The 14,547-nt window shown below is 35.3% G+C and overlaps 1 protein-coding gene across 1 annotated transcript in view; it reads right to left on the bottom strand.

Annotated features, from left to right (window-relative positions):
• The window catches only part of TNKS (tankyrase), a 150,462-nt gene that overhangs the window by 109,950 nt on the left and 25,965 nt on the right, over window positions 1-14,547 (bottom strand). The window contains exon 2 of the mRNA XM_084877032.1: window positions 12,067-12,291. Within this exon, the coding sequence (XP_084733158.1) occupies window positions 12,067-12,291 (225 nt within the window). The remainder of the gene's footprint in view (window positions 1-12,066; window positions 12,292-14,547) is intronic.

Genomic DNA, 14,547 nt, shown 5'->3' with positions numbered 1-14,547 from the left:
AGAAAACTTATTTAGTTTTCATACAAAAGTCACCAACAATTCAAAATTCTGGCCACATCTAGGGCTAGCTGACTTGTGATACATTACTTAATTTCACCTCAGTGTATACCTTGACTATATATGTGCCTCAATAGATAAATACCCATTTATAACTTTTCCCTTGTATTTCACTGGAAAAAATAAGACAGCATTCAGTTTTTTAAATTCTCTACTAACTCTGCTTCACTTACTAATGGCAATACGCAGAGCTGTGGTCCGGAGCTGGTCCTCTGGAACCAGACTGTGTGGGTTAGAATCCCATTCTGTCACCTCCTCATTTTGGGACCCTAGGAAGCTACTTCATCTCTTCATGCTTCATCTACTTACTGTACTGTATTAGGAGATAATAATAGCTTCTACCTCACAGGTTTATTAGGCAGACCAAACAAATAATACTTGAAGAGCTCTTAGAACAGTGCCAGTATATAGTAGGCATGAGTATAGAAGTATTTTTAAAAGAGATATTAGAAAATATATAATTACTCACTCAAAAAATTAATCCAAGTAAATAAGATTTTACTGAATTTATGTGGGAGAACTGTTTTTGCTTAAAAAATGTTCTTTACATTTTTACAGAGAGAGGGGAAGGGAAATGGGATGGAACCATGACCTCCTGGTTCATGGGTTGATGCTCAACGACTGAGCCATACCACCTGGGTGGGAGAATTTTTCTTTATGACCAAATTTTGACATGAAATTTTGTAATAAAAAAATCCCCCAATTAAATGTCATTCCTACTGTCAAGTTTTCCTAGAAATACACAAAATCAAGATTTAAAAAATACATTTTTTAGAAAATCAAGAATATTTTAAAAGGCCATTCCATCTGGAGTAACTTAAATATAGATTAATCTATGTTCAATTTTCCACATTACATTCAAATCAATTATACACTTTTTACAATAGAGAGTTAAGCCAGTCCACAATATATTTGTGAAATCAGCATTATCTGCTGACACAAACCACAATGCACTGGAAGATAAAGTAGGCACTGGAATAAATATGAAAATGATTATAATAAATCATATGTCTCTACACAGAAATCCCCCAAGTCTAGTCCAAAAGAAAATACTGTCCTGGAGTCAGATAAACCTGGGCTTTAGAATGCTTCTCTATCCTTAGCAATTGTCTGACCTTAGGCAAGTTACTTCGCCTCTGTCAATCACACCTTTCTCTTTCATAAAACACTTCCTACTTCTGAGGATTGCAGTTATAATTAAATGAGACAATATATATAAACCTAGGTTGGTACTTGGTACATAACAGAGGCTCAATAAATCCCCTTTCCCTTCAACCAGGATTTTTCATCTACTTTCAAACACAGAATTATATACACAGAGAATAGTAAAAGAAGGTATCTGTTGGGTTGAAATAAAGACAAACTGGCAACAGTCCTAGGAACAATGAATTCACTTGTGCCAAGTCAATTATTGTTTTATGCTCCGTTTTATTTAGAGATTATTTTTTCTACAACTTGACTAGATTCAGCAAAGTGAAACACTAATAAGAAATTAAGCAGATAAATTTATAGTCTAACTGCAATATATTACATGATCACAAAATTTTTACTGTTCTGAGGGACAATGACTATATGCAAAAAGATGCTTCCACCTGTCTCTGGGCGAGCCTTTCTGAATTCTTCCTTAAATTGTTAACTCCACTTGCCCTCTCTCAAGGCCTCAAGAATTTATCAGTATTCCATGCAAACTCTCCATTAGTTTTAAAACATTAAGACCGATTAAAATAAGTTTTAATGCTACTAGTTACTAAGTTTAAAATTAAACATGTAAAAGCATTCTTCACAAGTAACATAGGATTGGACCTGTACCATAACATTCTGATTCTGCTTTGAACTTCGGGTTCTTAAGAAATTATCTCACTATTATTACTAGATGTACCGGTTAATAATGGTAAATTCTGTTATCAAAGAAAACACGATAATTTCAAGAGAAACATCAAAATGTGCGTCATCATCAAAAGTGCTTTATTCAAAATAATGTCCATCGTTAGCTACACACTTCCCTCATCTTTCAGGTAATTTGTGGATACCATCCCAATAGAACTTTTCTTGTTTGAGACAAACCATTCAGAGACCCAATTTTCCACTTCTTCGTGTGTTTTGAAGTTCTGCTCAGAAAGTGCATGTGCCATGGATCAGAATAAGTGGTAATCTGAAGGAGCAAGATCTGGTGAATAAAGCAGGTGGGTTAATACTTCCCAGGCAAGATCTTTTTAACGTGTTTTTAACTGGTTTTGAAGTGTGTAATAATGTGCGTCATCATAAAGCAAAATTATTTTGCCATGTCTTTTGGCAGATTCGGGTTGTTTCATGATCAAAGTGTGGTTCAAATTGATTATTTGTTGTGGGTAGTGATCAGTATTAACGTTTCACCTCGTTTTAGAATACACGACACCTTCCTGAACCCACCAAACACAGAGCATTGTCTTCTTTCTGAAGAGATTTGGCCTTGCAGTCAATGTTGATGACTGACTTGGATCAACCCATGATTTTGTGCCTTTGGGATTCTCAAAATAAATCCACTTTTCATCACCACTCACAATTTGATGCAAAAAAGACTTTCTTTCATGCCATTGAAGCAGCGTTTTACTGATGACTTTTTGGTTTTCCATTTGTCTTTCGTCCAGTTGAGGTGGCACCCATTTTCCTTCCTTTAAAATCTTTCCCATTGCTTGTAAACCATCAGGAATTGTTTGCTGAGCAACGTTTAATCTTTCTGCAAGTTGTTTTTGAGTTTGACACACATCTTCATCCAATAATGCTTGTAATTGTTGGTCTTCAAACTTTTTTGGTTGACTGGAATGTTCTTTGTCTTTCACATGGAAATCATCACTTTTAAAGCGTTTAAACCAGTGTCCACAAGTATCTTGAGAGGGAGTATGTTCCTCATAAGCTTCCTAAAGTATAGGATAACTTTCAGGAGCACTTTTCTTCAAAATAAAGTAATGAATTACAACTTCCCGCAAATGCTTTTTTTGGCATGAAATTCGATATTAAGTGTAAAAATATCTATGATGTTAACACCTTCAGCAAATTTAACATATGAAGTTTTGAAGCTTACTGTCAATACAACAAAATAGCATACATATCAAATTGCATATATATCAATATATGTGTAACTCCATCTATTGAAAAAATTCCGTAAAATTAACTGATAAACCTAGTATTCCCCTATACCTCTGAGAACTGATACAATAGCTTGAAACTTAAATATACTGTTGTATTTTCAATTTGAAGGAGCTAAGCAATAGAACTCTTAATTTTTCATTTCTTGAGAAATTTACCCAATAATTTTTAATAGTTTTTTTAATTTAATAAATTATCCTATTAGCAATTATTCTTAGTGACAGTATTCAATTACATTTTTTTTATATCCCACTTCATCTCCTTTCCCCTATGTTGAGGAGAAAAAGATTGTCTTTTCTTTTATTGTAATCCCACCTCTACTTTAGCTTCTCTCATTCCAAGTGGATTACAATTTTGGCAGTTTGAAGAACTATCTGTTCATAATTAATTTGCTTTAAAAATATTAATCATTATTCATACCTATACACAGTCATAGCCAATCACTATAACTTCATACTTCAGCTATTAAAATATTTGTGGGGGAAATGTCGGCTACATTATAATTTCCCATTATCCTATCTGCAACACCCCCACTGAATAGGTTAAAAGACCTAAATTGCAATGGGGTGTGTGTGTGACTTTATGTCTTATCAAATCAGAATTCAAGTTGATGACATTGCAAAGGCTATGAAACAAAGGACATAACACTAATTCACATTGATGGCAACAAAGAGCGGCATATGGTAACTGCCAACTAGTCAGTCATTCAGCTTTTACAATGTCAGAATACAAAACTGATGGATGAGAATACCTGACTGTTACCACCCAAGGGAAAAGAGAGTGGAAGGAAACAAGCATTTACTGGGGCTCTTCCTGCTTTCTTACTTCACTGTCTTCCCATAACAACCCAATGCAGTAGGTATGATTCTTGCTGAGGTTCAAGGCAACTAAATTATTTGTGTAAGTTCAATTTTTAAATCATAAAATGGAATTCATACTTACTTCTAAACCACCCCCCCCCCCCATTTAATTTCTATCTTATCCTTCTACACAAGTGCAAGCCAAGGTCTTCCCAGAACTGTAAACTTCAAGTTTTCCCCCTTATGTGAATTCTGAAAGGCATACATTGGTCTTAAATATCTTATCTACTCCTTTGGCCAATGTCCTCTTCCTATCTCAAACAAGCCCCTGTGGGAAAATGTGAAACCACAACTTGGAAATGACATGGAAAACAATCCATGACAACTAGGGTTCCATTTTAGGTGAGCCACTAGAATATTTCCATATTTCCTACTCTTGTTCCCTCAATTCTCATGCTCAGACATATTCTTTTCAAAAGGCCAACAATGCAAATCTGTGACCCAGACAGGCAAAATAAAATATATTCTCTCTACCTCTAATCATGATTACCTATATCATAGCAAATTTTGACATTTTTAGGTTTGACATGAAATAAATATTTGGACACACAGTGGGATTTCTTAATGTCTTATTTATATTGTCATATCTGACAGCAGAATAAAACAACTCACAGTGAGGTTTACATTCTTCATCCTGGTTCCATTAAAAAGCCTAATACCCACCCCATTTTAAAGACAATCAACAGATTCCAATAATTAAAAGAACAAAAAGTACATAATATATTTTTTTAAAGCCTGAAATTGCAATTATTATAGTTTACAACTGTCTACTTTGGTTAGCTGGGAAGGAGTGAGAAGGACTCAACAAATTTTATTGTCAATCTGGACCTACTCTGAAATCTCAGTTACTGCAGAACTACACAAAGTGAGGACACAGTCCTACTATGAAACGAGTTTCAGATAACATGTTAACCTGTAAAGCGGTAACTGACTGGGTTACATGAGCCATTTGCCTCAAATACCATTTTCATACAACCTAAAACTTAAGCCAAATATCTCACTGAAATCCACAGATTGTTCTGAGCCATCATGGTTAGCCTAGAAGTAAATGCAAATGTAGAAATAATGCCTTTAATTTGCAGATTGAGCAATAAGCAAAGCTTTTTATCACTTAAAAAAAAATGAATGTGGGTTTTTTGTTTTTTTTTTAAATAATTCCTCCCCTCTCCCCCTTCCTACTTTAAGCATCTTTGACTTATTTTTAAGGCCTTAGGAGAATAAAGGCATGCATAGCGGTGTTTTTCTGGTTATTCCAATAAAATTCAATAATATGAAACTCAACACACATATTTGCCACCATTATCCAGAATGTCTACTTAAGTAATCCCAAATTTATTAAGTAAATGCATAAATACTTTAACCTTCTTGAAAACAGCTGAAGATAAATAGGCAAGTCATCAAAATAACAGTGCTCACTATAGGTGGGGATTATTTCAGAGAGGAAAAATTACTAGCATTCTTGGATTGTCTTCTCCTTTGTAAGTATACAGGTACGGAATTTTGCCAACTTTTACTTTTTTATGAAAATAGTACATTGAGACTTTTAGAAAAAGATCCCAATTCAATTTTTATATGGAAAATTGCTGTTAAAAATGCCAAAGGAAGGTATTCTGCCAGGATGAGGGAAATGAGACAATAATGAAACAAAAGCCAGTGAATCGAATTCTCAAGGCTTTGCTGAATTTTCAATGAATTTTTATGAAGAGTAAGGAAGGTGTGGGAAATGATTTTTCTTAGTCTAGCTCATTTATGGATGTCATATGGATAGATAATATGACAGACTAAATAAAGAGCCCTAGCCCTGAGGGAGTGGCTCAGCTGGTTGAGAGTCCTCCTGTGCACCAAAAGGTTGCTGGTTCAATTCCCAGTCAGGACACATGCCTAAGTTGAGAGTTCAATCAGGGGTTAGGGCACCTATGGAAGGCAACCAACCAATCAAAGTATCCCTCCCTCTAAGCATGTCCTTTGGTGAGGATTAAAAAAAAAAAGATTAAATTTGCTTTTTTAAACATTTTTTTAAAGAGTCCTAATGTTGAGTTCTCCAACAGCCACAATTTCTTCATCTTTTATTAAGAAGCTGTGGCTTTCCAGAATTTATCCTAAAATAATTAAAGTTTAAACTTGTATTTACAATACAGGTTTATATAGTAAAATTGTAATTAAGTCTGTCAAACCAATTCTTTATTCTTAGTTTAGCTTTTTAGATCATCTAATATTTAGCAAGTTTACAGTAGATTTACTTTACCTAGTTTTACAAAAAATAAAAAACAAAGTCCCAAAATAATCTATTTACTAAAACTTAAACTAAGTTTTTATTATTATAACTCAGTCCTAAAGTAATATCTCTCTGATAATTTCTTTGTAATACCATTTTGTATATCTGCTATCTACCACAGAGAACTAACAATCTATCAGGCAAAAAGAACCAAGTAAGACCTAAGCAGAATACTACAGGAGCATATAAAAAGGTACTAATTTGGAGCATGTTTAAGTTCACACCTTGCCTGACTCGGTTTAAGAGACTATTACTGGTCCTACAGTCAAATTAGAAAGTACAAATGTATTTTGATTACAGCAACTGTAATTTAATTCACTATATATATATATATATATATATATATATATATATATATATAAATTGTATATGCTAATTAGCAAGCAGGAAGGAATTTTATACTGTACTAGAGGCCTGGCGCATGAAATCAAGTCCATCTTTCCCAGCTGCCTGCAGCCGGCCCTGCTCCCCCACCGCCACTCACCCCCAGTTCCTCATTCACCATTGGGTTATGCTTGATGGGCGGGTGGGTGGGGGGGGAGAGGGAGAGGAAGGGACCAAGAGGTTGGCTCTTCCCACCCGCTTACTGGCCCTGCCCCCACATCGGGTGGCTATCAAGCGATCAGAGCCTGCAGGCCAGGGAAGGGACCAAGAAGTGGTCAGTGCACCTCATACTAACTGGTCCAGTGGTCATTCTGGTAATTCTGTTGTTAGGGTCAATTTGCATATTACCCTTTTATTATGTAGGCTAGAGGCCTGGTGCTTGGGTGGGGGCTGGCTGGCCTGCCCTGAAGGGGGTCCCAGATTGGGGTGGGGGGAGCCCACTAGGGACAGGGCCATGGAGTTTGCAGGCTGGCTCTGCCCCCGATCAGGATGGGGGTCCCCTCTGGGGTGGGGCTGGCCTGGGCAAGGGGACACCAATGGTTTGCAGACCAGCCAAGCCCCATAATGGGGTGGGGTGGTCTGGGCAAGGGGCCAAGGGCAGTTTGCAGGCCAGCCAAGGCTCTGGCTTTGTCAGAAAGGATGTCCGGAAGACATCTAGTCTATTTAGCATATTACCCTTTATTAGCATAGATTTTGGACACTGGTTCACTTGGGGATTACCTCCAAGATATACTTTTCTCAGACAAGTCATTACTCTTAAGTAATAATTTATTATTTATCTTTAGTTATGGATTTAATTTCATAAATAACGTGTTATAAGTCAGGGTAGTCTAGATTATGCTGCTATAATAAAGTGCTCTAGAATTTAATAGACTTATTAGCCAAAAAAGTTCATTTCTTGCTCAAACTTCAAATTGAGAAAATGACAGCAGGAGAGTTCCCTTACTCAGAGGCTCAGACACTGCAGAGGGCTTTGTGTTAAAATGTGATATCCTAAATAACCAAGATAAGAAAAAACAAACTATGGTAATCCGTGCTCTTATTCTTAACACTTCTGCTCAGAAGTTACATATTTTGTTCCCACTCACAGTTTGTTAGGAGGAAAAAGGGAAGTAAATATATTCAGTGGACAAACGACTATTGTACTTCTAGAGCTAAAAAGACTAGTCCTTGCCCATGTGGTGTGACTTCATTGTTGAGCATCTGCCCATGGACCAGGAGGTCCTGGTTCCATTCCCATTCAGGGCATTGCCTGGGTTTCTGCATGATCCCTAGAAGGGGGCATGCAGGAGACAGTCTATCATGATTCCCTCTGATCTTCAATGTTTCTATTTCTTCCTTCCTTTCTCTGAAATCAATAAAAACATTTTTTTTTTTTAAAGAGTGGTCCTTAAACTTTAAACTGTTTAGATTTCCTGTCTCAATCCTATGGGAATATGAAAGGCTGTGAGAATTCTACCAAAGTCAATGACATGAAGAAATAGCTCAAAGAACATCTATGTGTCTTTTGATCTCAGAAAGCAGAGGGAAAGCATAAACAAACAAAACACACATACACACACAAAAAAAAGAATAAACAAACAAAAAAACCCATGTTTAACATTTGGGAATTAATGAGTGCTCCTTTATGGAATGATTCAGGCAAGAAGCTATTAAAAATAATATATTTACCAAATGCTAAAAATATACTTCCAAAAATAGGAGGGGCAAACAATGTTATCTCAGAAATAACTGTGCATTTTAGGTAATTATTTCCTAATTAAACAAGATATATTTGACTTTAGTCTTAAATCTTAAATATAAGCTACATAACACGTTCAATTTTTCATTATGGAATAGCTTATTCTTTCATTTTAATTAAAAACATATATCCTAAACAAGTTGTTATAAAGCACTTCAGAGACCCTTGAACCAAAAAAACTGCTTTCTCATTTCCACAATGTAATTAAAACTATAATCTTATTTCACTAGAAACTTTTTAACCTAAAAATAACTGTCTAATAAAAATCTTACTTTATTATTCCAATGCTAGTGAGACACTAAATATATTTGTATTTAACTGACAAATAAAAATCTTACTTTATTATTCCAATGCTAGTGAGACACTAAATATATTTGTATTAAACTAAAAATAGAGCTAAAACTATAATCTCTTAGAAAAAAAATATAGGGTTAAACGGGATTGGATTATTCAACTTGTTGACAATGGATTCTTAAACTTGTGACACTAAGCACAAACAAACAAGTAAAAAGCAGACTTGACTATTAATCAAATCACCAAAACTAAAAAAATTTTTGCTTCAAAGTCAATTATCAAGTAGTGAGAAGACAACACAGAGTGGAAGAAAATATTTGCAAATCATTTATCTGGTACGAAACATATCTAGAATATATTTTAAAAACTCTTATAACTCAATAACAAAAAAACAATCCAATTTTAAAAATGGACAGAGGATGTAAGTAGACATTTCTCAAAAAAATGTGTACCAATAGCCACAACTAGCACATGAAAAGATGTTCAGCAATATACTAATCAGGAAAATGCAAAATAAAACCACCATGAGGAATACACATTTCACTCTGAGGATATTACAGTGGGGATACAGTGCAAGATAAGCTAGACAAGGTTCCTGTGTTTCTAATTCAGGCACAGAGTGGAAAAGAGTACCCAGAGAAATGAAAACAAGCAAATAAATATATAACTAAACAAATATATAATTTCAGGTAATAAGTGTGATGAATTACAATGAAACATAGTAAAATGAGATATGGTTAGAGAAACCACACAACCAGGGTAGGGTAAGAAATTATGACAGTACTGTTTACACAGATATTATATTAAGGTGCTTTACTTGCATTCTCTTCATTTAAACTAAGAGAGTAAGTAATTTGCTCAAAGACCCAGGTCTATTTAACTTAATGCCACTGAGTGTGGAAAATAAAGCTTTTTTTTAAAAGTTCTAATTATTAGATTTTAAGTAGCAGTTTGAATTTTGGGCTCCCAAGAATTATTTGAAAGTAAAGAGAAAGAAAAAGAAAGCAAGTGGCAGAAACTTTATTTCTCTAAAATAATGTCACTTGCTCTATTCAGTCTTTCTTTCTCCCCAAAAGCTGAAGCACTGTTCTTTACCAAGAGAATTACAGTTTAATCCTTTTCTTCCATTCTTTTTAGAAAGTATTCCACTGTCTTCAAGCTTTCAAAGTTGTTAATGGAGTCTTTTATCTCCTTTTAGGCAACTTATTCTTTATATAGGGAAAAGTTCACACATCTTCCTCCATGTTTCTTCTCATCAATACATCATGAAACTCCGTAAGTCTTTTCAAACTCAAGACCTAAGTTTTTCTCTGCTTATCACTTAATTATTATTAATCTCTATGTCAGTTTTTTCTTCCTTCCCCCGCCCCCCTGCCCACCCTGGCTTATGGAACTCTTATACACATATAAGGTTTTAAAATAATGTTGACTTTTTGGGTTTACTTATTTCTTCCTTTATGATTTCCATATGCTAACATTTTGCTCTGTATTGGGGGACATGTCTCACAAATGATCTTCTAGACAACCAACATGGTTTTTCTTTAACTTATCTATTGAATTTTCTATTAAAAAAAAAAAAAATAGAGGTTTTTTTTGGTGCCAGGAAGTTTGTTTCATACTACACTTTCTTTTCCCAGAGGGCTCTTTTTATTTTTAACTTTTCATTTAGGTGTTTATCTGACCCCTTAAGCAGTCCTGGATATGTATTCTGATTGTTCATTCCATCTTCCCCTCTTTGGAGAAAGGTTGCTATTTTTCATTAGGCTTTCTGGGCTTCAAATCTAGATATTGGAGTATTCCAAATACTGAAAATCCCATAAGTGTTGGAAGACTATGCTCCTCTATTATCTTTAGGACTGTTTGCTGTGGAAGCCAGTAAGCTCTCCAGTCCCTGCGGAGGAACCCAAAGGGAACATGCTCTGTCCCCTTCTCACTGGAGAATCACAGACTATAAGGAGAGATGGAAGTATGGTAAACATGTAAATAGTGTGAAGGCAGTAGGAATTTTTACATCAAGATTCAAGAGATGTCTTTGTTAGTTTAAAGGTCCCGTATACAACTTTTATTTACCTACCTTCTCAAGATCTCTACATTAGTCTATTCATTTGGGAATATCAGAAACCAATTGTATCTACCTAAACAGAAATGGCAGGAGGGTGGAGGACCAATCTCAGAAAAAAAATTAAGCCAAGCCAGCATGGCTCAGTGGTTGAGCATCAACCCATGAACCAAGAGATCACAGTTCAATTCTGGCCAGGGCACATGTCCAGATTATGGGCTCGACCCCCAGTGGTGGTGTACAGGAGGCAGCCGTTCAATGATTTTTCTCATTATTGGTGATTCTATATCTCTTTTCACTTCCCTCTCCTTTCCTCTCAGAAATCAATAAAAATATTTTTAAATGACATACATTTGTTTTATCATAAATATAACTAATTAAACTAAAATGGATGCCATCCAGGAAGACAACAATTATATAAACCAACTAGCCATGGGTTAAACAAACATCACTGTCTTAAATATGAAGAAACAGATGATACACACAAAAAGAAACTAGGCTTCTCCTCTGGAAGCTTGTTTTAGATTTTAAAATGAAAATTATACACTGAAGCAAAATCTAAAGTATATGTGTATATATATATTAAATATATAAAAGTATATATGTATTACATATATATATGAGAAAGAAATGCTGATTAAATACAATTTTATATAATCTCAATACTTAAAATGGATGAAAAATTCAATTTTGTTCGAAATTGCTTTTCTTCTAGACTATGGCACATGTTGAAAATATTAAGCTTTGAATTACTATATTTGAATTACTCACTCAAAGCATTCCAGTCCTAATAAAATAGCTGGTGTTCAATTTCAGCAACATAAAGAGAAAAGCTTTGATAATGTTCCTTGAATCAAGCTAAAGCATCCAAATATGTCATCCAATTCAGTAAGAATTTGTACTTTATAATGGCTCTCATTGTTGCAAGGATAGAAAATTAGCAGTCTTTTAAAGAGACTGTAAATTAACTAAATTTGATAACAGTAATCTACCAAAATTGAGTTCCATACCAGTTAGCATTTGACTTGCATTTGGAGGGTTCATGTTGTGAATCTGGTTCTTAACCAACTTTACATTGCTGTCTCTTTACTTCTCTTTTGATGGAAAATAATCGCCTTTAAGAATAAGAAGTAATAAAGCCCACTCTACTAATTCTAAGGAAATACTATTTCCATCACAATAGGAAACAGGAGAGAACAGAAAGCTTTATTTAAAATTTTATACCTGTCAGGTTGATCTTACAACTTAGATAACAACAAATAATACTTACCAATGCATACATCAATTTTCCCTTTAATAGCAGCTTCATGCAGAGGGGTATAGTTCCAGTTATCCCTGGCATTTGGATCGGCTCCTTGGCACAGTAACAAACTCACAACCTCAGCATGGCCAAAAGAACAGGCATTATGAAGTGGGATGAGACCTCCATCATCACGAGCATGGACATTAGCACCCATCTGCAGCAAATGTTCTACAACATCCTTCCTTCCAAAACCTAAAAATAAAGAGGGAAAATATCTTACATTAAATCAATTTTGTAAAAAGAACCATTAGAATTCCTTGAACAATATCAACAAACAAGAACTGAAGTACTATATTCTATAATAAAAGAGTAAAAAATAAAAGGCTAATATTCAAATGGATTCTTTCATCTCAGAAAACGTAGAACTAATAAGAAAGCTCTTCCTTTAGTATTTGGACAGTTTATTAAAAGAACATTTTTCCAATATCTCTGTGTGCTGGGCAGCACATGACTCCTGTCTGAGGCATTCACTTTCCCCTCATGCTTCACAAGACAAAATCAAATGTATAACTATATTTTAAGAGATAATGGTTATTTAAACACTGCTGACAACCAAATCAAACACTCAACATAACACTAGGGAAATTGGAAAAAAATGTATGGATACTAGAAATATGTGGTGATGGTTTGTTGACAAGTTATTTAAAAAGTAACAATAAAAGATAATGCCAAACATTTACTCTTGGGACTGGTGGCCAAACTAAATGAAATGGGTGGTTAAGTGAAACAATTCAAGCTTAGGCTTACTTGAGTCTGAGGAAACAATATGATAAACAAGTGGAAATACAGACATTTGAAAATGCAGAACCAGAACACTGATATGAAGTATCACAACTTTTAGCCAGAAAAGATCCGCAGCAGAATGGGACTAGATAAACACTGAGAAAAGTGAAACATACTGTGAAAGTACAAGTTTATGGAAGTCAAAGGGCACCAACATTATGCAATGTCCATCATGATAAGGATTTTAATTAGATCAATAGACAACGGGAAAAATAGCCAATGACAATTTTATTTATTTATTTTTTAATATATTTTATTGACTTTTTACAGAGAGGAAGGGAAAGAGATAGAGAGCCAGAAACATCGATAAGAGAGAAACATCGACCAGCTGCCTCCTGCAACACCCCCCACTGGGGATGTGCCCGCAACCAACGTACATGCCCTTGACCAGAATCGAACCCAGGACCTTTTAGTCCACAGACCGACGCTCTACCACTGAGCCATACCGGTTTCGGCGCCAATGACAATTTTAAAGTAATTGTATTATGGTGATGAAATTACAAGCTACAATGCAATGGATTTAAAAACCTTCAAATATTAGCATTTTTATCTTTACTAGCTAATACATTTATTAACGATTCTTTCTTTCCTACTTTAAATTTGATTAGGTTTTTATTTGCTAGGTATGACTACCTCCATGCTATTACAATACAAATAATAATGGTAAGTATTGAAATTACACACTAATCTTATGTGTGTCATGAAGTATGATAAATGCTCAACATGCATTAGTTCCTTGTGGAAACACCTTGTGAGATACCATTATCCTCATTTTATTGTGGAGGAATTCTTTCTGAGTTCTGATGTCATGAACTGTACTTCCAAACATATCTCAAGTCTGTCTACTCCCCAGAGCAACCAGCTTCAAGTCCCATAATCTCTTTTAAATATATATATATATTTTATTGATTTTTTACAGAGAGGAAGAGAGAGGGATGAAGAGTTAGAAACATCGATGAGAGAGAATCAGCGATCAGCTGCCTCTTGCACACCCCCTCCTCCTGGGGATGTGCCCCCAACCAAGGTACATGCCCTTGACCGGAATCGAACCAGGGACCTTCCATTCCGCAGGCTGATGCTCTATCCACTGAGCCAAACCGGTTTCAGCTCCCATAATCTTTTGAATAAACTTCAGCATATAACCTTCTAACTGGTCTCTGCTGTCACATCTGCTGTCCTACAATTCATCCTTACAGAGTAGGCAGAGTGATCTTTTCAAGGCATAGATCAGTCACTTCCCTGCTTGAAATCCTGCAATGGGTTCCCATAACCCAAATAATAAAATATGAATACAAACTCCTTATGATCTACAAGGCTTTCTGTGAGCTGGCCTTTCTCACCTCCCCTATCTCTCATTAAGCTTCACTCACTCACCTTTTGTTCCCTGAATATGACAAACTCCTTTCAGCCGAAGGGACTTTGCACTTGCTATCTGCTCTGCCTGAAGCCCTGGAACCCAGATCTTCACATGCCTAGCTCCTTCTGTCATGCAGTTCTCAGCTCAGATAAACAACTCAGAAATAAGCAACTTTGGCTGACCACCGAATTTAAGGTCACTCACTCTCATAAACTCTCTTCCATCACTGTTTTCAATATCAGTCAGTTTTACTTTCCTTCTGTACTTAATTACGATCTGAAAGTATGTATTTGTTTATGTTTTTTTAA

The sequence above is a fragment of the Pipistrellus hanaki genome, assembly GCF_964339955.1.
Source record: "Pipistrellus hanaki genome assembly, chromosome: 3".
Taxonomy (NCBI): domain Eukaryota; kingdom Metazoa; phylum Chordata; class Mammalia; order Chiroptera; family Vespertilionidae; genus Pipistrellus; species Pipistrellus hanaki.
Note: the sequence above shows the minus strand (reverse complement) of the source record. Positions and strands in the feature narration are given on the sequence as shown.